Consider the following 25161-nt stretch of genomic DNA (forward strand, 5'->3'; position numbering starts at 1 on the left):
AGATAGATAGATATATTGATTTTGTGTGCTAAAACATTTTTTGATAGACACCATATACTATTGGCTGAATAATCAGACAGCTCAAGTAAGTGAATGGAAACAGGGTGATGTGTGAGGGGAAGAAAGGCTTATTATACTAAAATATAACGGAACAGGGACCTAACACCGGATGAATTTCGTTTCGTTGAACTTATCTCCCTTACACACAAACGGTATCGATCGTTTCCAGGAGGCTGGTGCAATTTGCATCCTTGCTGGCGTAGATGTTTGCCAATTTTGCTGGTATGGCGGCGACAAAAGGAGAATTTCGACCAGTAACTGATGCTGATATAGGTAAGAATTTAATCTGAGAAGGAAATAATGTCACATAAGCACGCGGTGAAAGTAGCGACAAGGAATTGTATTATTTGTGCACGATCGTATACTACAGTATATTCACGCTATACTGGTGGAATAGAGCCAAGGTTTGTTGTGTGTGATTGGATTTTTAACGTAGCTTTAACTATTTTTAGTCATATCGCTACGATGTCTGCAGTGTGACAGTTTATGGTGATGTCTAGCACTGGGGCATCATGCAGCAGACATGTAGCATGATGTCACAGCCTGTCACATTATCCTGACACCAGGCCGACCACTCCTAACACTAACCTCTTAATGCTGAGCGCCAAGCAAGGCAGCTTAAGTTCCAAGGTTTTTGATGCTGAGAAATAATTTATTGACGTTTGTAAATCAGTTAATAGCATTTAACTCCATTAGACTTTGCTTATCTCGCATTTTCCTGGTCAATATAGTATTTTACAGCCGTTATATACGCTATGCGTATATTTATAGCGAGTATAGTAGCGCCGGGATAAATTTGTATAAACCGCAGGGGTTTATAATATATATGGTAGATATATAAATCTACAGCAGCTTCGAATTTTTTTTTCTTCTTAACTTTTTGAATATTATTTGTACGAAACGTCACGCCCCAGTTGTGTCAACCATTACTTATTAAAACCATCTAAATTGAAAGTGTTAAGTGTACAGTATTTAGATTATAATAACCTACCAATGATGGGTTTGAAGCGAAAAACAGCAACATCGTCCCCAACAGCAGTCAATGAAATGCGCGCGCGCGCGTGTGTGTGTGTGAAGTCAGCTGGTATAGACAGGGCCGGCGCCAGACTATCTGGCGCCCTAGGCAAGGTTAGATTCTGCCGTCCCCCCCCCCCCCCCCCCGGAAAATATTAATTTCAAAATTTATAAACAATACTTTTTTTAACAAATGCGCCCCCTGAAATCAGCGCCCAAGGCGGCTGCCTAGTTTGCCTATATGGTAGCGCCGGCCCTGGGTATAGATAACCAATGATTTTTTAAAACATAACTTTGACTACTGAAATAAACTTTGTACATTGCAAACTTTCACCAGGTAGAATGCCAGAAATGAAGTATTTTGGGTTTTATGACTTTTGGGTTGATTCTGCCAAGTTTTCACTCTTTTTCATCTATGACAGTTTTCGAAACCATTTAAAATGTTGTGTTCCAAAGTTCTGATCAGTGCTAAATTTTTCCACCTAAAGTCTGTTAATGTGGATTTGTATTCTCTTTTTAAAAACTTATTATCATTCCTTTAAATGACTTCAGTAAAGAAAAATATTCTGAATCGCAATCACAAGATATTTAAAACTTAAATTCCAATCCAAGACCCGAATAACATAGCAAACAAATAACACCTTATTATGTCCTATTTAGCATTAAAGGTCACACAGAGCACGTTACTATTTTCTTTCAGAAAGAGTTTTGATGTCAGTATTATCCTGAGTTTAATTTAAAGCATTAGCTAGATGACCTATAAGTGAAAAGCAAATTTATTAGTTTCTTGGTAAAAACCTTGATCTGAATACCAAGGTAACATAAATGCAGAAAAAATGATACCCATAATATAAACAAGACAGATTAAACACTTTAATTTTTTTAATTTCATGATTTGAATAAAGAACCATTTTTTTAAGAAACAAGAAAAGGTATCAGTGGTTGTAGTTCGTGCATTATATATGTAATTTTTCAAACATTCTTCTATCTCTGGATTAAACTAAATAATAATGATGATATTTCTTAATTTTATTTACTGACAACACATAGATGCTAGGTGACTTAGGTTTGAGACTATTACATTATGTGACAGGCTTTATACTACTACATTATGTGACAGGGTTTAGAGTATTACATTATGTGACAAGCTTTAGACTATTACATTATGTGACAAGCTTTAGACTGTTACATTATGTGACAAGCTTTAGACTATTACATTATGTGACAAGCTTTAGACTATACATTTTTTTATATGCTTTATACTACTACACTATGTGATAGGCTATATCCTACATTATGTGACAGGCTTTATCCTACTACATTATGTGACAGGGTTTAGACTATTACATTATGTGACAGGCTCTATACTACTACATTATGTGACAGGGTTTAGATTATTACATTATGTGACAAGCTTTAGACTATTACATTATGTGACAAGCTTTAGACTATTACATTATGTGACAAGCTTTAGACTTTTACATTATGTGACAAGCTTTAGACTATACATTATTTGATATGCTTTATACTACTGCACTATGTGATAGGCTTTATCCTACTACATTATGTGACAGGCTTTATCCTACTACATTATGTGACAGGGTTTAGACTATTACATTATGTGACAGGCTCTATACTACTACATTATGTGACAGGGTTTAGAGTATTACATTATGTGACAAGCTTTAGACTATTACATTATGTGACAAGCTTTAGACTGTTACATTATGTGACAAGCTTTAGCCTATTACATTATGTGACAAGCTTTAGACTATACATTATTTGATATGCTTTATACTACTACACTATGTGATAGGCTATATCCTACATTATATGACAGGCTTTATCCTACTACATTATGTGACAGGGTTTAGACTATTACATTATGTGACAAGCTCTATACTACTACATTATGTGACAGGGTTTAGATTGTTACATTATGTGACAAGCTTTAGACTGTTACATTATGTGACAAGCTTTAGACTATTACATTATGTGACAAGCTTTAGACTATACATTATTTGATATGCTTTATACTACTGCACTATGTGATAGGCTTTATCCTACTACATTATGTGACAGGGTTTAGACTATTACATTATGTGACAGGCTTTAGACTATAACATGTGACAAGATTTAGACTATTACATTATCTGACAAGAGTTAGACTATTACATTATGTGACTAGAATTAGACTACTACATTATGTGACAGGCTTTATACTATTACATTATGTGACAGTCTTTAGACTATTAAATTATGTGACAAGATTTAGATTTGCATTTTGTGACAGGCTTTATACTATTATGTTATGTGACAGAGGCTTTAGACTAAATTACATTATGTGACATAGGGTTTAGACTATTTCATCATGTCACATAGGCTTTAGACTATTACATTATGTGACTTACGCTTTAGACTATTACATTATATGACATATGTGTTCCGATGATATAATATTGGGTTTATTTTTTTGCAAATTATAAGACAAAAAAAGAAAAGAATATGTCTGTTTCTGGTTGGCCAACCATCCCTGTTTTTCATTGCTGACCCTGGCACTTCCCTCACCCCCACCCCCACCCCCATCCCCTGGTCAATAAAAAAACTACTGAGGTTCATTTGTGTATCTAATTGAGATTGCTTAGCCCAGTACTTGAGACAATTAGTACAAATGATATGTTGGAATAAAATTTTTTTTTAAAGTTCCAGAAATTAACTAATTGAGCTGTTTTAGCCCTGTACTTCAGGTGCTTAGTCGCTTAGTACATTATATATGCTAATCATTATAATATATAATGTTTAAAAGAAAATATGTACCTACCCTAATTTTAAAACCGGTGCAATAGGAAACATATTTTTGGGCCTAAGCATGCTCATAACTGATCATTTATTTAATATTATCAAATAACTGATGTAGCTTTCAGAGATGTACTTCTACTTAACGTGTGGTACAACTGGAAGATGGTGCCATTATGTAGCAATTTTCTGCACAGACAGGAAGAAAGCACATGTATTTGTCTAACTGAACAATATATTTTCAAACTGTATTATAATATTGATGGTTTTAAGAATGGTTACAAGAAATACCTTGTGCAGGAATATATTTAAAGTTCTTCAATATAGATATGTCTTCTGTGTGTGTTTTTACATGTCTTCCGTGTGTGTTGTTATGTGTCTTTTGTGTGTATTGTTATGTATATTTAATTTCTATTGTGTGTTTGACCTTTGTTGATGATTGAGGACAGAGTTTTTGTGTGTACGTGATTTTTTTAACATTTGTAAAATATACATAAATTGCTTACTGATATTTAAGTTCAAGGTCAGGCCTTGTTTACAAACTTAGAATGTTCTGGAAGAAAGCTAGTGACCCACATCCTGATCATTTTATCGTGTCTTAGATTTTTATTTAACGTTGTGGTAAATAAAATTATTATTCCTATTTCAGTTTAAGTGATAAGTCATTTACAGATCTATTTTAGATGAATTATTCACTGGAATTACAAAGTGCTCATTTACTTTTTGGAATATTGTGAATTCATTCAAAGACATTCTGGATAATATCATTATGATTCTTCAAGATTGTTGGTACATCAGCCTGTTAAAATTCATTGGAATTCATTACTATACTTACAGACTTGTGATAGAACTTACAGGATTGTTTTGGATTTAATTCACAATATGTTAAGTTTCTCTTAAATTTTAACTTTGTAACTTAGAGAAATAAATTATTTGTTAATATGACAAAACTTGTTGGTTTGCATCTTTTCTGTTATTTAGTTTAAAACCATAAAATTGTAACTGTATGTGTGCGTGTGTGTGTGTGTCTGTGATAAAAACAGAAAGGGTCAGTGTTTGTGTGTGAGTGTGAGAAAAAGAGAGAGAGAGAGAGAGAAATGTGCAGAAATTAAATAAAAACTTGTATCATTTTTGCTTGTTGGGTGGGGAGGGTTGCATTGGTGAATAATGTTTGTACCTCTAGATAAGCTATGCATTTTAAATAAATTATTGATGGAACAGATTTTCTACTATAACTATTGTACACTTTCCAAATATCTTTTCCTCTTCATCAAAAGTTGGCATGATATGTACCAATCAGCCAATTCAAATATCAAAAGGAAATTATGGACAGAAAAAGGAGACAACTAAATCCTTATAGAAAGTAATGGAGAGAAAAAACACATGTGGATTACATGGATGCAGCCATATTGAAGTATGCACTTTCAGTTTTGTCACTGTATCACCCCATATGCAAGATGCAACTAATTACTAATTTTTCGCTTAAACCAATTCAGTTTTTGTCCAGCGATCTTAATTTTATATAATACACTCATCAAAATAATGTATGATTCATCAATATACCTTGCAGATAGCTATTTTTTAAACTTTTGTAATATTTTGCATTTGTGAGAAAAAAATGCCTCAACCTCAGAATCAAGAATGGAGGAAAGGTATGTTTAGAGTCGTGTCCCTTGTTTCACCAGTTCTTGCTCTCCAATCACAAGTTTTGAGAAGGTTGAAGAGTTTGGGTGTCGATGTATAAATTATACCCTGAAAAATGTTGCCTGGAAATATTTGATACTAAGAGTAGACTCCCCTATTGGGTATTCCTACAGCTGTTGAGTTATTATTTTAAAATTGACTCAATTTAAGCAACTTAGCCTAATACTTAATCTTGAAGTTAAGTCTTGACTTAAGACATTAAATTAGTATTAAGTCCGGTGTTATGTTTTGCAAATCCATGCCAGGATGCCTTTGAAGCTATTACTCTGTAGTAAGAACATGTCAGAACATAAAAAAATGAAGAAAAAAAATACATCTTTGCAGAGTAGTTTTTCATTCTCAGATATTCTGACATTTTAATTCAACAGTGATAGATTCTCAAGGTCTGTCAAGGCTGGAATAGTTTGCAAACTGAACATATGTAGGCTGAAAGATGTGCCATGTATCAAAATTCTATTTTGCTGTGTGAAATTTAGGGTTAATGTTTACTTTTAATATTGCCAATAGTAAATTTTCTTTGAAATATTCAAGTTCCTGAATAACTTTCCTTTTTTTGGTACACTCCATAACTGTAATTGCAAGGAACCATTTTGCCTATTTACAGTATTAAGGACTGACAATTGAATTGGGGGGTGGGTGGGAGGATTTGTTGTTGTTGTCGGCTTTGACACCATTTATCAGCACAAGATAGGATATACATGGCAGCCAGTATAAATGGTGAAGGAAGAATCCTGGAAAACCCTGGGAAGAATCACCGATCCACGAGAAGCTACTGGCAAGCTTTCTTACTAATAACCACATTAGCCGAGCCTCAGACTTGAATACACGTAGAAAGAGGTGAGATGGCAGTGATCCAGAATGGTGAGCGCTTTAGACCACTCAGCCGCCTGGGGCTGGGAGGACTGAGATTTTCAGTTTAGCTAGGATATTATTTTTCTTTAACTCATTATAAAGTTTTTGTTCAACTTGAATGATGAATAGTAGATATTTTCTTTCTGTTAATTAGAGCAGTAGTAGTTTTTCCAAGCTATTTGGTATCCATAAATTTCTTCACAGGCAACCCTACTTAAAATGAAATTGTTGAAGTATTAGACAAATTAGTTGAAAAAAAATTGGTACCCCATGACTTTACACTGAAATCACATGCGAATGTATGTTTTAAATACATGCACATGAACCCATGGTGAGCCTACCCCAGTGTACACTGGTGAAGTTACTACAGAGATACAATAGTCAATCAATGCACTGGCAAACATGCTGGCAAGTTTATCAATATTCACAAGCAAATATCTACTCGATTTTCACTGCCAGTAACTCTGTTACCTGTTTTGGATTGCTAGTGCCCTGGTTTCATACTATGTGGAGACATCAGTGGTTTTCATTTCCACCAGCACCAGTTTGAACTCATCCATGCTAATTATTCTGTCTTCAGAGTTTAGTAATTGTACTGAAAACTACTTTGTACCACTTCAAGAAGTTCTGATTACTGGTAGATACATATATATGAATGTAATCATATCAAACCTATTTTACCAGCACCACTTGAGTCACCAGTATAGTTCTGACAATAATTTTGATTCTTGCATCTATGATGGTTGCTGTGGTCAGAATTTCAGCAATGTCAAGGTCAATGGTTGTTGCTGCAGTGAGTCCACAAATTGCATCAGTGACCATACATATGTGTGTGTTTCACAAGCAGTCAGGTTCTCTTGGTTCTCTTGCAGCTGTTATTCTGCTTCATTTATTTTCTCATGTCGTTTTTTTAATAAGTTTTTGGTGCGACTCAGCTGGGGATCGAACCCACAACCTCCCACATCTGACGTGGACACTCTAACCGCATGTATCTGGTTAACTAATCTGGCAGAACAGATGGCATTCCACTCAAATCATTAACATGTGAGATATATGTAGCACATGTTTTGTCAGATTGTCCCTTCTTTTGATCTAAATAAAAATCTTGTAATACATACAAAATGGCTTACATCTCAAGGTAATTGTTTGAAAAGTTAGTTTCTTTATCTGCCTACCAGAAACTGACCATTTTGAATAAACCGCATACACCCTGAGAGTGTTTAGTATCACCTTGATTAACCATTTACCTCATAGAGCATAGTTACAAAGTGCAGCGTGCTATAAATAGAACACCTGTTACCTATTCAACTCCATACGCATAGGCCTGCCTGTTAACTGTTAAGCAATTTAGTGTATGTTACGTTTAACAGCAATTTTAACCATTTTACATATTTTGGTACACATTTATTATGTGTGGAAAAATTTAAGAGTAAAGTCCGATTTTTATAGCTGTGTAATTATTTTTCACAGAAGAATTATTTTGTGCTTTAAAATCGTGAGAAACTTGATCACTGTCATTCATACCAGTCTGCCTTAGATCTGAGACCAAAAAGTATAAAATCTGGACACAAAATCAGATTCTGACCACGGGCAAATTTGGGTAAAAAAAAAATGAGGTTTTTCTCTCTGTATTTTGTAGTGCAACTGGAACTTCCAGATTATTTGGTATCATTGTAAAGCTACATCTGTCTACCTTTCTATAATGCTGCCCACTTTAGTGTATCATACATGACCTTGACACTACAGAGCTCAACAGTAGGCTACTACCTCCTGCCACAAAAACTCGTCGCCAGGGGTTAATGTGTTAACAAGGATTTTTGAATTCTTTTTCAAATCGTCAAGGAATGGATAAATTTGTAATTTATATGCATTGTTGATGCACAAGTGTTTTGGTGACGGCATCAAAATGCACGCATTAACACATTAACCCCTGGAGGTTTTTGTCGTTTTCGCCTGAATTTCATTTAGGAAACACATTTTGGAAGCTATTCCTGAATACATCCTAATACATCGTCTTGCAGTTGATTTTCCAATAACCTAATGCCTAGTTGTGTTAGAGACATAGTTTTTGTCTGGTTAATTGGCTCATGCATGAGCAGAAGGGTAAATTAGAGTTCTTTTGTTTTTGCTTAACAGATCCATTATTTTCATATCGAGGCCACTTTTTATTCCAAATGTCCATCTTATCCTATTTTTTTGCAAATATTCATCTGTCTGTTTGCAGTTCATATAGGTCTGCTTTAGATCTGAGACCAAAAAGTCTAAAATTCAGACAAAAAATGGGATTTTAACCACAGGCGAATTTTGGGTGGGAAAAAATCGGGTCCAAAAAATGAGGTTTTTCCCTCTGTATTTTGTAGTGCAACTAGATCTTCCAGATTATTTGGTATCATTGTAGAGCTACATCTGTCTACCTTTCTATAATACCACCCACTTCAGTTATTCTTACATGACCTTGACACTACAGAGCTCGGCAGTAGGCTACTACCTCCTGCCACGTAAACTCTTCACCAGGAGTTAATGTGTTAAACAAAACAAATATGTCCAATCGTATTTATCTGAATATTATTAGACATATTCATTTTATTAAAGAAAATGCACAGCTACTTCTAACAACTTTGGCATTGCTTGGCTACATGATAGCATCAAGCAACTGAAGTAGCAGTTTGAGTTTGAAATAAACATTATCATTGTCTGAATTTACTCTGATAAGAAGAAAGGCACCAGTGTAAGTATTGTCCAAGTATTATATGTAACTGCTCTATAGGCTTTGCATCAGTGCCAGTATGGGCGGCCAACAATGTGAGATTAGATGTAAACTTGGGCTCTGTTGATGCTCTCTTAATATAGCTACATAGCAGTGATTATTTTGGCATTTAGGGACTGTCCATTAACTTTTTTGGGAGGAGGGAGAGAAAGTTGTTTTCTTTGGAATACAGCATTCTCTTCTACTGCGAGATAATTCATTTTTTCAGCTAATATAATGGTTCATTTTTTGCAAATAGAGTAAGAATGTTTTTTTTTCAAGCTGTTTAATGGGAGGAATTTTTTTCAAGCTATTTAAGGGGTGGAATTTTTTTCTCCGTAGCTCCCCTTTTATGAACATTAACTGGTTGGTCCCTGAGACATCAACTCTCCCATCATGCACATCAGGGTCAATATCATTCCTTGTAGGACTATAAAATGCATAAGCAGATTTTGATCCAGGTCATTTTGGTCTGGTGATTAAATTGAATGATCAGCATAGAACATTAATGATAGTACATTACACATCATCATTATGATGACTCCAGTTCCTCTTTGTAGTTTCATGCAACAAGCCAGCACTGGATGTGTTTATGGAGATCTTAATTTCGAGTGTACCTTCTTTTGGTAGCAACATTTAAACACTCAGTTCCATTTCAAAACTTGAGAATGTACTGATGGGTAGTTGTATTTTGTGAACATATAACCTGGTTTCAGTTTTCATAATAAAAAAAAAGAAAACAAAAGCAGGAAAAGAACCTTTAAAAACATGTGTTAGAGAAAGATAATATGGTTTTCATTTTTGTGGTTAACACTAGTGAAAAATGTGAAACATTATAGTATTTACTCTTGGCCTGTTGTCTTGTTTATTTACTTTTTATGCCAGGGCTATTTGAGAGGCCCTAACCAGATTATCCCCCTTTCGTTTCTACTTTTACTGTTGACTTTGTTCAGATTTAATAAATACTAGCTTCAACTCTGGCGACCGGTATTTAAATTACACTGGTACAGTGTTGATGCAGGGGGTCATCACTGAAAATCAGGAAAATGTTTAATGAAGCTTGCAAAATTTAATCCATTTGGAAGTGGAATAAAAAGCATTTAGTCGGCTTTACTCATATCCTCTACCATGTCGAAGTAAAAGGCAATCAAAGTATTTTTTTAATGTAAGAAACCTTGCTGATTGTATTTGCAATAGCTATAATTATCTTTATTAACAAATGATAATAATAATAAATAATAATAATAATCATAATAAATAATAATAATAATAATCATAATAAATAATGATAATAATAATCATAATAAATAATAATAATAATAATAATAATAATAATAATAATATGGTAATGATAATGATATCATCTTTAGCCGAGATGTATACATTTAGTTAATTGTAAGTTCTTTTTAATCCATCATATGGTTCATGTTAATTCAGTTTTGCTCAATTTTCTTCAGTTTTGATAACCATCCATGTATACCCCACTTCCAGAATTAATAAAAATTGGCAAAAAGTATATGAAAATAAACCAAAAACTTAACACTTTTAAAAATGCATCCAAAAAATTGAGAGGAAAAGAATGAAAGAAAACTTAATAATTTAGAGTATTACCAGTTAAAAGATACTTTTAATAGCAGAAAATGTTCAGTTTGCAAATTTTTCTTAGTCTGTGATGGATTATAATGAAAGTCATGGTAAACGTAATGGTTTTCACCTTAAGATGTTCAAAACAATCAGCCTCATTTCTCAAGCACTTTTGCTACTGCCGGTTTGTATCATAGCACAGTATTGTTAGCGAGCTAATCCCACAGCTTTTGATGGTTTGGCATGAAACAGTAATATCAGTGGCATCATTTGAAGAAGTTTGTTTCATCAAATCACTTGACTTCCACCATAGTTGTTGGAGTTACTGCCATTTTGTCTATGACAATCTTGGAAACACAACAACCCCCCCCCCCCTTCCAGGATCTTGTCTTGCAGTTAATAATTACAGTTTGCTCTAAACTTAATATTTATTATGGCTATAATTTAAAGATAAACATACTGACAAATCTTTATGTTCTATTAATTTTTTGTAAGAGTTATTGAGCTTTAATGTATGACATAAATTTGTGAATGCAGCGTAACAAGTAACAGTTTTTTTGTCTAGTGCTGTGAAACTAGCTAGAATGTATTATGGACATCAGAAAATATACATGTTGACCTGTGATTGTATTTGTGTATTTGGATTAGAGACTTGTGGGGCAGGGGCAGGGTGTAGGATAGGTGGTGGTATATTTATGTGAGCAAAAGGCTGAAATCCCTCTTGTTAAAATATTTTGAGTGAAAACAGGAGAATCATGACTGGTTTGTACTAAAACTTAAGCAACAAAAAAATTCTGTTGTGGAAAATGTCAGACAAATCTGATGCCAGACCTTGGTTTAACCCTGTTTATTGGCCATTACATGCTTGATATGCCCAATTAAGCTTACATTGTTGTTGTCTGGGTCTGTATGTATTACCCATTATCTCCCAGATGTATTAACAGATAAAATCCATAGTGGCATTGATGCACAGTATTATCATATGTTGTTGCTATGGTAATTTTCTACATATACTGCTGGATTTTGTTGCTGTTTTAACCTTAAGACATTATTTTCCAAAGTTGTCTTGGATCAAAGATTGTCAGTTCACATTTGATCATCCTGCCAGATATTTTGCAAGCTCGCTATTTTTGTTCGTCAGGACGTTAATCTTTCAGCTCGGTCTCATTTAAATGTGGAGAAAGATGGGCCAATTTACCTTATTTCTTGCTCCGGTGGAAAGAAGTAAGTCTTTTATTTGTTATCGTCTCACTTGAAAAGCAAATGTTTGACATGGATACAGGCATGTCACTTTCACAATGATATAAACATTATATGTAACATATGAACATGTTTTCACATGCATCCAGTCATATTTTGAGGTGTTTTTGTTGGTTTAAAAAAAACAGCAAAACACCAATAAAACAATGGCACTTTTAAGACATTATCATCTATATCATGCCAAAGGAAATGAGAGCTAAGTGCCTTTCCAAAGGGAACACAGCTAACCCAGGCCGACATGGATTGGTATTGAATCTATGACCATTGTATTATCAGTTCAACACCCTACCAACTGAGTAAATGTAGCAGCAGAATTTGATTAGACCAACAATTGACCCATTTGTATGGCACAGGCTGCATTTCATGCACTGACCTTTTATATTTTATAAACATTTTTTTTCTGAAAAATGTAATTTAGAATCTTACCACGAAACATTGTTTTCTGCTGTCCTAATTATTTATTTAAAAAATTCAGTTTGCAGTTGTATTCCTCATAACTCTAACAGGATTATTTGGTTGGGTTTGCAGATGAACAACATAAAGAGTACCCTATGGGTTTTAATAAAGGTTAGTTCCATCCTTTTTGTCTGTTCCATTGGTTCTAATTATGGCTTGGACTGCATTTTGTTCTTTTAATGTCGTTAATATACTCCAAACTGCCACACTGCATGGTGTGTCTGGGGCTAATGTTTACATTTAATGTTTCCAATGTCTGGGGCAATCATTTGGTGGTAAGTGTTGGTGATGTGGAACTGGTTTTCCCATCCCACTGTCTTGACCTTTGGGACTGTAGTGTGTTTTAATCATTGGAAAAAATAAAATTAACTGAATAATTCCATGGAGCAATTCTGGGCACGTTATATAAAAAATGTGCCATGCTGGTCATTTTGGCCATTTTCTGGACATGTCCAGCAAAACTGAATGTTTGTTGTTACAGGTACATTTTGAAGTTGTTTTAAAGTATTTCAACATCTTTACCAAGTACCTTTTATCTTATAATACCACATATTTATGTTTATTTGGATATCTATCTTTCCTAGTTGTTATGCATTTTTAATATTATTACAGTTTTTGTTTTAACTTGCAAATAGCACTATAATAGCGATTACTTTGCTGACTTGCATTTAATCCTTTTTAATATGTAATTGCATGCATGTATACATACAAGTTAGAGGTGTGCTGTATTACTGGTGTACTGGTTTACCATGGTGTGTTTTCAGGCCATACTTACCGAGTTACTTTTTCACAGTAGCAGTACTTTGTTAGTTTCCATCAATAAGGAATGTACGGAAACTCCCAAGTAATCATTTTCAGAATTTAATGGTGTTAAAAGTCTGTCATTTTTCATAAAATAATAAGTCCAAAAATTATGAACTTTTTTCTTCTTCACAAAATAGTTATATTTATTGCAAATTAATGTCAGTTGTTACAAAAAAATTATAATTATGAACTTTTATTCCATCCATGACATATTATGTGTACCAACATGGTAGATGAATGGGATGTTTTAAAAGATATTCAGGACAAATGTAACAAATGTAACTTTTGGAATTTCTGATCAAATTTTATTTTAAATGTGATTTTGATTTCTTTACAGGCATATATTAATGTCATAAGTACAATCTAAGACTGATAATCAACCTACAACTTTCAAGAGTGCAGTTGGTTTCTATTCAAATTTTACTTTATTCCTCGAGTCCACTAAATATTGTCTTATTTGTTGAGTCAGTGTGTTTTATGTTTACGTGCCTGCTTCTATAAATATCTTGCCAAGGTGTTGACTAACCATTCAAGGTTTTCCTTCCTCTATCAGTAGTATAGCTAGTAAATTGTTTGCTTCAGTGTCAGTACTTCCAAGTCTGGACCAATTATTTGGAGAATCAGGTGCTCAGGTACCTAAAAGTCGCTCATTTACTGAGCTAGAGAAGGTAATGATTAAGGACTTGGAGGATATGACAGACTTCTTCAAGAAATGGCATCTCCTGCCAAGCGCAACAAAGACAGTCTCCAGCATCTTCCACCTTAATGATGCCAATGTGAACCATGAGCTTTGCATCCTCCTCAATGGGCAGCAAATAAAACACAGCTCAACACCAGCATACCTTGGTGTGACTCTGGATTACACATATTTTGGGTCAACATACATTCATATTCCTGTGGAAGGGTATTTATTTGCATACCCTGACAAATACATATTGCAAAACTCAGCGTTAAAGTACATGGACATTTTTGGATGAAGTCTACCTAAAGATGTAATACGGGACAAATTGGATTCAGTGTTGCATGCTGTGATGTCAACAATACATATGTTGGAGAAAAAAAAATCATAGTTCCCAGTACTGTGAAGATTCAACCCAACATGATCTTTTCTTTACCCAGTTTAGAACCAGTCCACCATTTGTAAAAGTCCATAGTGATCAAAATGTTTCTTGTGGAAGTTTCTTCATGACATTTAAGGTGCATAACATTCAGTTATCAGGATTGAATAATCATTGTTGTTGTGTAGAGTTTAACTCATTCGTCCCCAGAGGTTTTTGTCGTTTTTGCCTGAAATGCGAGTAGGAAAGACATTTTGAGGGCCGTTTCTGAATACATCCACTTTCAACAGATTTTCCATGAGGCTAATGCCTAGTTGTATTAGAAACATTGTTTTCCATTGGTTATTTTGATTGCGCATGAGCAGAAGGGTAAAAGTAGGATATTTTTTCTTTTTTTGCTTAATGGACCCATCATTTTTGTATTGAGACCACTCTTTATTCCAAATGCCCACTTTATCCTGGTTTTTGCAAAGGTTCACCAGTCTGTGTGCAGTTCAGACTGGTCTGCCTTAGATCTGAGGCCAAAAGGTCTAAAGTCCTGACATAAAATTGCATTCCGACCACAAGCGAATTTTGGGTGGAAAAAAAAAATGGGTCAAAAAATTAGGTTTTTCACTCTTTATTTTGTAGTGCAACTAGAACTTCCAGATTTTTTTGGTATCATTGTAGAGCTATATCTGTCTGCTTTTTTGTAATACCACCCACTTTGGTGTATCTTAAATGACCTGATGCTGCAGAACTCAGAAATAGGGTACAGCCTCATCATGCCTACAGGCAGAATAGGGGCCGAAAGCATTAAGCCATTTCTCAGCGCAAGATAGGCTATACATGGAAGTTGGTATAACTGGTTGAGAAAGAACCCAGGAAAATGCCTGTAGGAACCACTGACATACTGGAAGCTAGCTACTGGCAAGTTTTTTCATATACCCATGTTTTACCTGTTATGAGAGACTACCTGTCTTGAGAGACCATTATGTTTTGGCAGAAGGTGTGGTCTTTCAAAAAAGGTTATATTGTGTTAAATTTTTGAACAACCCTTAATATTTAATTTAAGATGAGTAAATGCACATACATCATCATATTGACATACACTATAGATTATGTCTTGGTAGCAGATTTTTTTTGTTTTCCTTGATTAATAATAATAATAATAATGATAATAATAATAATAATAATAATATGAATGTGAATAATGATGTTAATTGTCATACAGATGTTCTTTTTATTATTAATTAACTTATTAAAAGACTGTTATGACTGCGGCTGTAGGCCCATGAGATTATAAAATGAGACAGAAGAAACCTATTGGTATACATTGTATGACTTAACTCTGCTACCTGTACAATGGGAACTATTGCAAGTAATAGGCATGCCATTGATATGTGTGTGTTGTTTGTTTATACTTATTGGAGTTGACACTTGTAATGCATGATCAAATGCAAGCTCTTTGGATTAGCTCATTATTTTATCAAGTCAGCATTCTTTCAGAAAACAAAATCAGTTGGGGGAGGGGGGAGAGGTCAAGAACTTTGAAGCCTGCATCTGTACAGTATGCACATGTATAAACAGACATTTCTTTCTTACTCTTACCTGATTAGAAAACATCATTATCTTTATAATGAAACCAGATTATCATTGATACTCACTTACATGTGGAGTCCAACAGCATAGACCCTGATCTGTCATCATATAAAGCAGCAGAAGATCAGGGTCTGTGTTGTTTGCTACACTGATGGCTTCTAACAAACTGAATAGACCCAGATCTGCCAGTAAATAATGCACTGGCAAGTATGGGTCTGTGCAGTTTGCAGTTGGACTTAACCTACTGGCAGGTATATACATGAATCAGCTTTGTTAATCTGACATGTTGGTGACACTCAAACTATTCTAAATCCTTGATAAAATTAGGTTACATTTTTTTTTTCTTCTGTGTTAAAATGTTTAGTAAACATACTGCTAATCTGTGATCTTCTATCTTAGAGACGGGTCATATTTCACAAATAACTGCATGTGTAATTGTTCTGCTTAGTGCATCAGTTTGATAGAACCATACATTTGCCTGGGTGAATATGAGCAGATGCAGCTGCAATCATTTGAGGGAATGGTTTATGTCAGCTGACATGGCATAGAATCAATGCTCACATACACATTTACAAAATGCGATTGAAGCCTGGTAATTGAGAACATGCAGTTGGATCTTTTTTGCATGAGCTTAATTTTTTATTTGATATGGAGAAAATTGTTTGTAAAACAACGTAAAGTATGCAAATTCAGCAAAATAAAAATCCATAATAACGAAATGCAAAGCAAAGATTGTTTTAGCATTGATCCCTTTACCAAAAGATACCATGTAGGCTAATAGTGCTTAAAGCCTACTTTTACTGATAATAGCAGTGGACGTGGACTCAACCATTATAATTTAAGGGGAAGTATGATATCTCTTTTGGACTCAACCATTTCATTCACAAATGAAGAAATATTTAGTTGATATCTTCATTTGGTTAAAATCTATTTGTATTGTTTTCTTCAGGATGCATGATCATAGATAATGGTGTCAGTGTTTATTGTTGACTCTTCACACAATTATTGACTCCAATGCGTTCTTATTCAATAGCAAGGAGGCTGATTGGCCAGGTCCCCTTCATGGTTCGAAAATACAAACTTGGATGTGCATGTAAATCAGACTTAAGTTGTAAACAAGGAAAACGATTCAGCTATACACATGTAGAATTTTTATATTTAATCAACATAATATAAGTTATGCTTAAAATTAGAGCCCAGAGTGTCCGAGTGGTCCAAAGCTCTCACTGTTTTGGATCACTGCCATCTCACCTCTGTCTGCGTGGTTCAAATCTTAGGCTCGGCCAATGTGGGTACGCGTGAAAGCTACCCAGTAGCTTTCCATGGGTTGTTGGTTCTTTCCGGGGTTTTCCCAGGTTCTTCCTCCACTTGTTATACAGGTCACAATGTATGGCTTATCCAGTGCTGAAAAAATGACATTAAACTCCATGGCAAAAACAACAACACTTCTAATTAAATGGGGAAAATATTGTAGTTGCACCTTTAACTTCCACACTTTTGGATTACAGTTATGGTAATAACAGTAACTGGTAACAATAAAAATCCTGTGCAGGTGGATGGGAATTTGTAGGTTTTTTTCTTCTCAAATAGCCAAAAATGCAGAGAGTACACAATTTGAATTCTACCACAAGTTGAGTGTTAACATAGATGGGGTTCATTGTACTTTTCGTTTAAGCCAACATTATTGAGAAGTCAGACATAGTGGCCATTTTTCTGGCAGCAGTGTTATCACCAATAGTTGGTTAAAATTTTGAGTATAGTTTTTCATTAAATGTGCTTATTGTTCCTAAACCCAATGCTAGTCCCTATGGAAATCTGGTAATGTGCTTTCTGCCTAGGTGGAGTGTTTGACATCAAGCATATACAGAGTTTACTTATCTTTCATATAAAGGGAGATCATCCTTTAAGGCTCTTTTTCAGTGGCTGGTGGTAGACATGGCATAGATGTCATAGTTTGGTGATATGAATACAGTCCAGAACTAATTTTCATGCTATTAAGAACAAAGTAATGTAATTACATGCACATTAATTTAATTTGTAGTTATCATCATTTTTAGCATTTTAAAAATTGTATAATTTTTATGTTCATCTCTGAAAACTGAAACCGCTGAAATTGGCACCCAAAGATTGATAAATGCATTCCTAACAGACTGCTCTGGTGGCCCTGTGGTTAGAGCATCTGTCTTGGATGCAGGAGGTTGTTGGATCGAACCCTGGCCGAGTCATACATTAGGACTCATAAAAATGGTACTAACAGCTGCTTCACTAATCACCCAGCATTAAGAGGTTAGTGTTAGGATTGGTCAGCCAGGTGTCAGGATAATGTGACTGGTTGAGACATCATGCAACATGTCTGTGGCAATTGATGGCCATGTGTGAGACATCACTGTAAACTGCCACACAGCAGACATTGTAGTGTGACATGAAAATTAATATAGCTACACTAAAGTCCAAATCACACACACACACACTCACACATTTAAAATAGGCAGAAAAGGGGGTTACATGAGAATTAATATGGAAGATGTGATCCATACCTGTGTATAATTTTTTCTTTTTATATACTGGTAATTGGTACACATCAAGGTGATGTGTGTGTGTGTAATTTGGATTTTTAATGTAGCTTTAGCAATTTTTCAGTCATATCGCTACGATGTCTGCAATGTGGCAGTTTATAATGATGTTTAGCACTGAGGTATCATGCCACAGACATGTAGCATGATGTCCCACCCAATCATTATCCTGACACCAGGCCAACAAATCTTAACACTAACCTCTTAATTCTGAGTGCCTAACGAGGCAGCTGTTAGTACCATTTTTAAAAGTCTAATTGATATGACTCGGCTGGGGATTGAACCCACAACACCCCACATTGAGGTGCATGCTCTAACCACTAGGCCACCAGAGTGATCCCTGTCACTTAGTAATGCAAAACTTGAATGTCTTTACTTCATCACACTGCAAGTGCTATCACATTGATAAATTGGTAATTCAATACCCAAACCTATATTCATCGATATATGTTCATATGCATACATGCCATGTCTCCTGGATTTTCTGGTAGTCTTTTGATTTTGGCCCTAATCTTTTGATCTACCGATTTGCCAACAAAAACTCCCAGAAATCACAAACCTGCTAAGCGTGGGTATTCCCACCTAAAACATCATCTTCCAGACTGAGTATAGGTATTTCCAGCTAAAACAACATCTGCCAGACTAAGTTCTAAAACAACATTCAGTAGGCTGTTTATGACTGTTTACGACAATCATAATCTATCATTCCAGTTGTGATTAACCTAGCAGCTAATCAAATCGTAACTCATGACATGTGCTGATGCATTTATTGTACATAGCTAAGTTGTTTTACTTGTCATTATTTCAATATTAAGTAATGTGTTGTGTATAACAGTTTGCAGGCCATCTGACAAGTATAAAACGGTTCTTGAACTCTTTGGAAGCATTGTATAATAATTTTGGTACCATGCTGAAACATACACTAATGAATTCAAAAGAAAATATGCCATCAAAAAAAAAAATATGTTTGCAAGTTCAACAGTGCTTGGGTAGGTGAATTTAAATGTGTGAAGCATAGTGAAAATGACATATAAGAAAATGAATAAAGGTTAGTAACTACTATTCATTGTAGAAAATTTACTTTGGTTTGATATGATGTGTACTTTCTTGACTAAATTTATGACTCAAAATGTCATTTATGTTAATCTCCCTGATTTGAACCCAATCTCCAGGATTGTCAACGCTGATCTCCCTCTCAGAAAGTTTGTAATGTATGCATTTGTCGTGATGATTGTGAATTTAAGTGACCATAGAAATCATGAAATGGCATTGATCAAGCCTTGCCATATATTAATTAAAACTGCGACACATTCATAAAAGTCCCAAAGTGAGCATCCATAGGATTCCAACGATTGTCATGTAGGTGTATAAAACTTCAAGTATGTGAAGAAAAAATATTACTGTATTCTACAAAAGACTTCTGTTTCCAAAATTATATTGGTTTGTGCTAACATATAAATGTCCAATTATTGCATTGTGTGTGATTTAGGGATTAATACCATGTGATCATCATGAGCTGTCACCATTGCAGCTCATTAGTACCATCTGCACTCGCTTTTTAATCCAACAAAGATAATGATCTCCTGTAGCATAAGATGCCTGCAGATTCATGTCTGTGTTTGTTTGTTCTGCTGTACTCGTTATAAACTGCACAGACCCAGACCTGCCTGCATATTATGCAACGGCAGATGAGGGTCTGTGTTTGTTCTGCTGTACTCATTACATACTGCACAGACCCAGACCTGCCTGCATATTATGCAACGGCAGATGAGGGTCTGTGTTTGTTCTGCTGTACTCATTACATACTGCACAGACCCAGACCTACCTGCATATTATGCAATGGCAAATGAGGGTCTGTGTTTGTTCTGCTGTACTCGTTACATACTGCAGAGACCCACACCTGCCTGCATATTATGCAACAGCAGATGAGGGTCTGTGCAATTTGCAGTTGGAGTTGTCTTATAAGTGAGTATATACAGTAATGGGATTGGGTTAGTGTGACAGTTACAACATAGGTTATATAAACTTTGTAATAGATAGAGCTCTTAAGTCTACATTAGTTTTTACCAAATCTGTAAACAACAAAATTCATTAGATTCAGATTTGTTCTCTTGCTTACCTAGTACTTACTATAGTACACTTTTCTTAACCTGTTGTACACATATTCAAATAGTGCTCTCACTTTTTTGTTTACCTAGTCATCACTATAAAGTGCACTTTTCAAGTTTCCCCCGTGTATGCTAGGACAGGTTTGGGGGCTGATTTGTTGGACTAAGCAAAGTTAGATAAATCCTATCCTTACTAGAGTTCTTGATAACCCAGCATGTTAATTGACACGTGATAATGATAGAAACTTATGACCTATGTGTTGTTATCATGTGCAGCCAATATCTTCCCAGGCAGTGAATATAAACATGGTGTATTGATATTGCTAGGCAGCTGGTGGGACATCAGGAGTTATTTCCTTCCTGTGATTGACACTAGAGTCTCTAGTGTTGTATAGTGTGAATGTAATTAAAATGGCATCTGCTACGACCTCATCAGGCTTTGGATTTACCAAGTTTAATAATGATTCTATAAGTGAACTTAAAGGTAGATCTTTTTACTATTTATGATCATTTGCATGCTGCTATCATTATAATTGCTTTCTTGTCACTGTCCTCTGTATGATTACTTGTCACTGTCCTCTGTATGATTACTTTTTACTATCCTCTGTATGATTACTTGTCACTGTCCTCTGTATGATTACTTGTCACTGTCCTCTGTATGATTACTTGTCACTGTCCTCTTTATGATTACTAATGTGACTGTCCTTATGATTACTTGTCTCTGTCCTTTATGATTACTTGTTACTGTCCTCTGTATGATTACTTGTCACTGTCCTCTTTATGATTACTTGTCACTGTCCTCTTTATGATTACTTTCACTGTCCTTATGATTACTTGTCACTGTCCTCTGCATGATTACTTGTTACTGTCCTTTATATAATTACTTGTCACTGTCCTCTGTATGATTACTTGTCACTGTCCTCTTTATGGTTACTTGTCACTGTTCTCTGTATGATTACTTGCCACTGTCCTTATGATTACTTGTTACTGTCCTTTATATGATAACTTGTCACTGTCCTCTGTATGATTACTTGTCACTGTCCTCTGTATGATTACTTGTCACTGTTCTCTGTATGATTACTTGTCACTGTCCTTATGATTACTTGTCTCTGTCCTTTATATGATTACTTGTCTCTGTCCTTTATATGATTACTTGTCACTGTCCTTATGATTACTTGTCTCTGTCCTTTATATGATTACTTGTCACTGTCCTCTGTATGATTACTTGTCACTGTCCTCTATATGATTACTTGTCACTGTCCTTATGATTACTTGTCTCTGTCCTTTATATGATTATTTGTCACTGTCCTTATGATTACTTGACACTGTCCACTGTATGATTACTTGTCACTGTCCTCTGCATGATTACTTGTCACTGTCCTCTGTATGATTACTTGTCACTGTCCTCTGTATGATTACTTGGTTGTTGCTGTCACCTTTATCATTACCTGTTTTCACTATGTTAGTGTAAAAATTGGTGTCATCTTCATGATTATTTGCTTGTAGCTATCTTTATGATTACTTCCATGTTCCTGTCATCATTTTGATTATTTTCTTGTTGCAGTCTTTATAATTGGCTTTTCACTTATTGCTATTTTTTTTAATGATTACTTGGTTGTTCCAGTCATTATTATGATTTCTCAGTAATTGTTGTCATCTTTATGATTACTTGCTTGTCACATTCATCTTTATGATTAATTGCTTGTTGGTATCTTTTTTTACAATAACTTGGTTACAGTCATCTTTATAATTTCTTGGTCATTGCTTTCATCTTTATGATTACGTGGTTATTGCTGTCAACTTTATCATTACCTGTTTTCATAATCATTGTAAGAGTAAAAATTTTTGGTGTCGTCTTTATGATTATTTGCTGGTCACTATCTTTATGATTACTTCCTTGTTCCTATCATCATTTTGATTACTTTCTTGTTGCAGTCATCATTTTGATTACTTTCTTGTTACTATCATCATTTTGATTACTTTCTTGTTACTATCACCATTTTGATTACCTTCTTGTTGCAGTCTTTATAATTACTTGTTTGATACCATCTATATGGCTACTTGCTTATTTCTATCTTGTTTATGATTACTTGGTTGTTCCAGTCATCTTTATGATTTCTTGATTGTCACTGTCTTTATGGTGGCTGAGTGGTCTAAAGCGCTCTCCATCACTGATCACTGCCATATATAGATTCTCACCTGTCTGCATGGGTTCGAGTCTCGGGTTCGGCCAATGTGGATATGTGAGAAAGCTTGCTGGTAGCTTCTCGTGTGTCGGTGGTTCTTTCTGGGGTTTTCCTTGGTTCTTCCTCCACCATTAATACTGGCCGCCATGTATAGCCTATCTTGTGCTGAAAAATGGCATTAAATCCTATAATAACAACAACAACAACAACTGTCTTTATGATTACTTCCTTGTTGCGGTCTTCTTGATTACTTGGTTGCTGCAATCTTTATAATTATTTGTTTGTCACTATCTTTTTAATTTTCAAAATAGCAGAAGGAATTTCCAGGTGGGCTAGTGATGGTGGGGGTCATGGCAAACATCAGTCCAGTAAAATTCATTTACTTCTGGTAAATGACATTGTTGTCAGCGATTACACGCTTATTGCAAATGTTTTTAATTTTTTTGTTTCACTGGTCATTAAGAAGGGTATGTTATTTGTTGTCAGTTCACTTATCTGTTATCATCTGAGTTTGTTATTATTACTTCTTCTGAACTCCTTTGAACATTGCCAAGAAATTTAATGCATATATACATATCACAATCTAGTTAGTCCAAAATGAAACTGCTGCCACTTGTAGGTGCAGTATGGTTGTGGCAGTGGCCATGTTAAAAGTCATGTTATTGATACTCCTTTTGAATGGGTGGTCATGTCACTTTAGGGATTTCTCTCAGCAACTTCTTACAATGTTTGATTGATCCCAAATTTAAATAGTGTCTAAATGCTGTTCAGTATGGCTATTGTGATAGCCATTTTGAAAATCTTATTATTGACACTTCTTTTGAAAGGAAAGTTGTTGTTGTTGTTGTAGGGTTAAGCGCCATTTTTCAGCACATGATAGGCTATATGTGGCGGCCAGTATTAATGGTGGAGGAAGAACCTGGGAAAACCCTGGAAAGAACCACCAACCCTTGAGAAGCTAGGAAAGTTGTATTGGCATTGGTTTTATCAGAAGATTTTTGATGTCCAGTTGGACCTAAATAAAAATGGTGTTGATCTGGTCTCCAATATGATTGCCATGGCATCCATGTTTAAAATCTTGTACTTACTACTTTAAAATAGAAGGTCATATCAACATGGAGTTTTCATCTGAAGATTTCTCGGGTACTCTTGAGACTTCAAAAAGTGTGTTTTAAGCGCCCAAGAAGGGTTTGTGTGCATGATTCAGAAAGCCATGTCATCCAACAAAGAATAAACGATCTCTACATATAAACCTATAGAAAATGATTGGAAATTCAAATCTAAAAATAAGAAAATAACGTGTCAGTCTTTTTCAAAGAATTTCATACACTTACAAAGAAAGAAATAGTTGATAGGCTTATTACTGTCAAATATAATCACCATACACATATGCACAAACATTCATATAGTCCCTACCACACTGACATGGAATAAAAACAAGTTTCCATCTTCTAAATCCATTGGATGGCATTTTAAATATATGCTACATTGGATGTAATCTTTGCTATTGGTACTCTCAATAATTGAAAGGAGGATTTGAGTACTGCAAGTGTCACTAATGTTCATCTATGCCTCAGTGCTAGATTCTGGATGGTACTGTTGTTCAAACATCCCTGCTGGATCTGTGAGCAAATCCTGGTTAGAACTGAGTTGTTCTTGATGACCGTAATGTTAGCATTGTCAGAACTGTATTGGATGCAATTTGACCATGAGATATTCTTGTCTCAAGAAAAAATGAGTAACATACTTCCGCATCCAAACAGTCATCATCTTCCTTACATAAATTTTTTCAAGTTTACTGGGGGGCCCCGAGTGGCCGAGTGGTCTAAAGCGCTCTTCGTTACGGATCACTGCCATCTCACCTCTGTCTGCGGCGGTTCGAGTCAAAGATTCAGCCAATGTGGGCATGTGAGAAAGCTTGCCAGTAGCTTCTCGTGGGTCGGTGGTTCTTTCCAGGGTTTTCCGGGTTCTTCCTCCACCATTAATACTGGCCGCCATGTATAGCCTATCGTGCTGAAAAATGGCGTTAAACCCCACAACAACAACAACAACAACAACAACAAGTTTACTGGGGCTAATATAGGCAGTACAGCAGTAATAAATTGTTATGTGTTTAGTCTTAAATAAACAGTAACACAAGAGTGAAAACAAGCTTTGAAAAATATAATCATTTATTTCCCTGGAAAAGTTCTGTAAGAATGAAAAAATATGAACTTATGGTTTTAAAAATCAAATCCAAAAATAATCCAAGAATAATCCATAAATAAAATTTCCTAATAATAAAATGTTCTAATGATTTCAAGTTCAAGTCCCGACAAAGAATCCAAGATGGAAGACGATAATGTATGATGTAAACTCTAGTGTGTTGAAGTATACAGT

The 25161-nt window shown here is 35.0% G+C and overlaps 1 protein-coding gene across 3 annotated transcripts in view; it reads left to right on the top strand.

Annotated features, from left to right (window-relative positions):
• The first annotated feature begins 204 nt into the window (after window positions 1–204).
• The window catches only part of LOC149778545 (band 7 protein AGAP004871-like), a 66798-nt gene continuing 41841 nt past the window's right edge, over window positions 205–25161 (top strand). The window contains exon 1 of one of the 3 annotated variants that reach the window (XM_089939445.1): window positions 205–333. In XM_089939445.1, the coding sequence (XP_089795571.1) occupies window positions 264–333 (70 nt within the window). In that variant the 5' untranslated portion in view covers window positions 205–263. Of the gene's footprint in view, window positions 334–11843; window positions 11981–20899; window positions 21081–25161 lie in introns of those variants that run through there. The other 2 variants (XM_089939447.1, XM_089939444.1) reach the window with 2 other exon arrangements.

This window comes from Sinohyriopsis cumingii, chromosome 17, assembly GCF_028554795.1.
Source record: "Sinohyriopsis cumingii isolate HCF-2022 chromosome 17, ASM2855479v2, whole genome shotgun sequence".
Classification (NCBI taxonomy): domain Eukaryota; kingdom Metazoa; phylum Mollusca; class Bivalvia; order Unionida; family Unionidae; genus Sinohyriopsis; species Sinohyriopsis cumingii.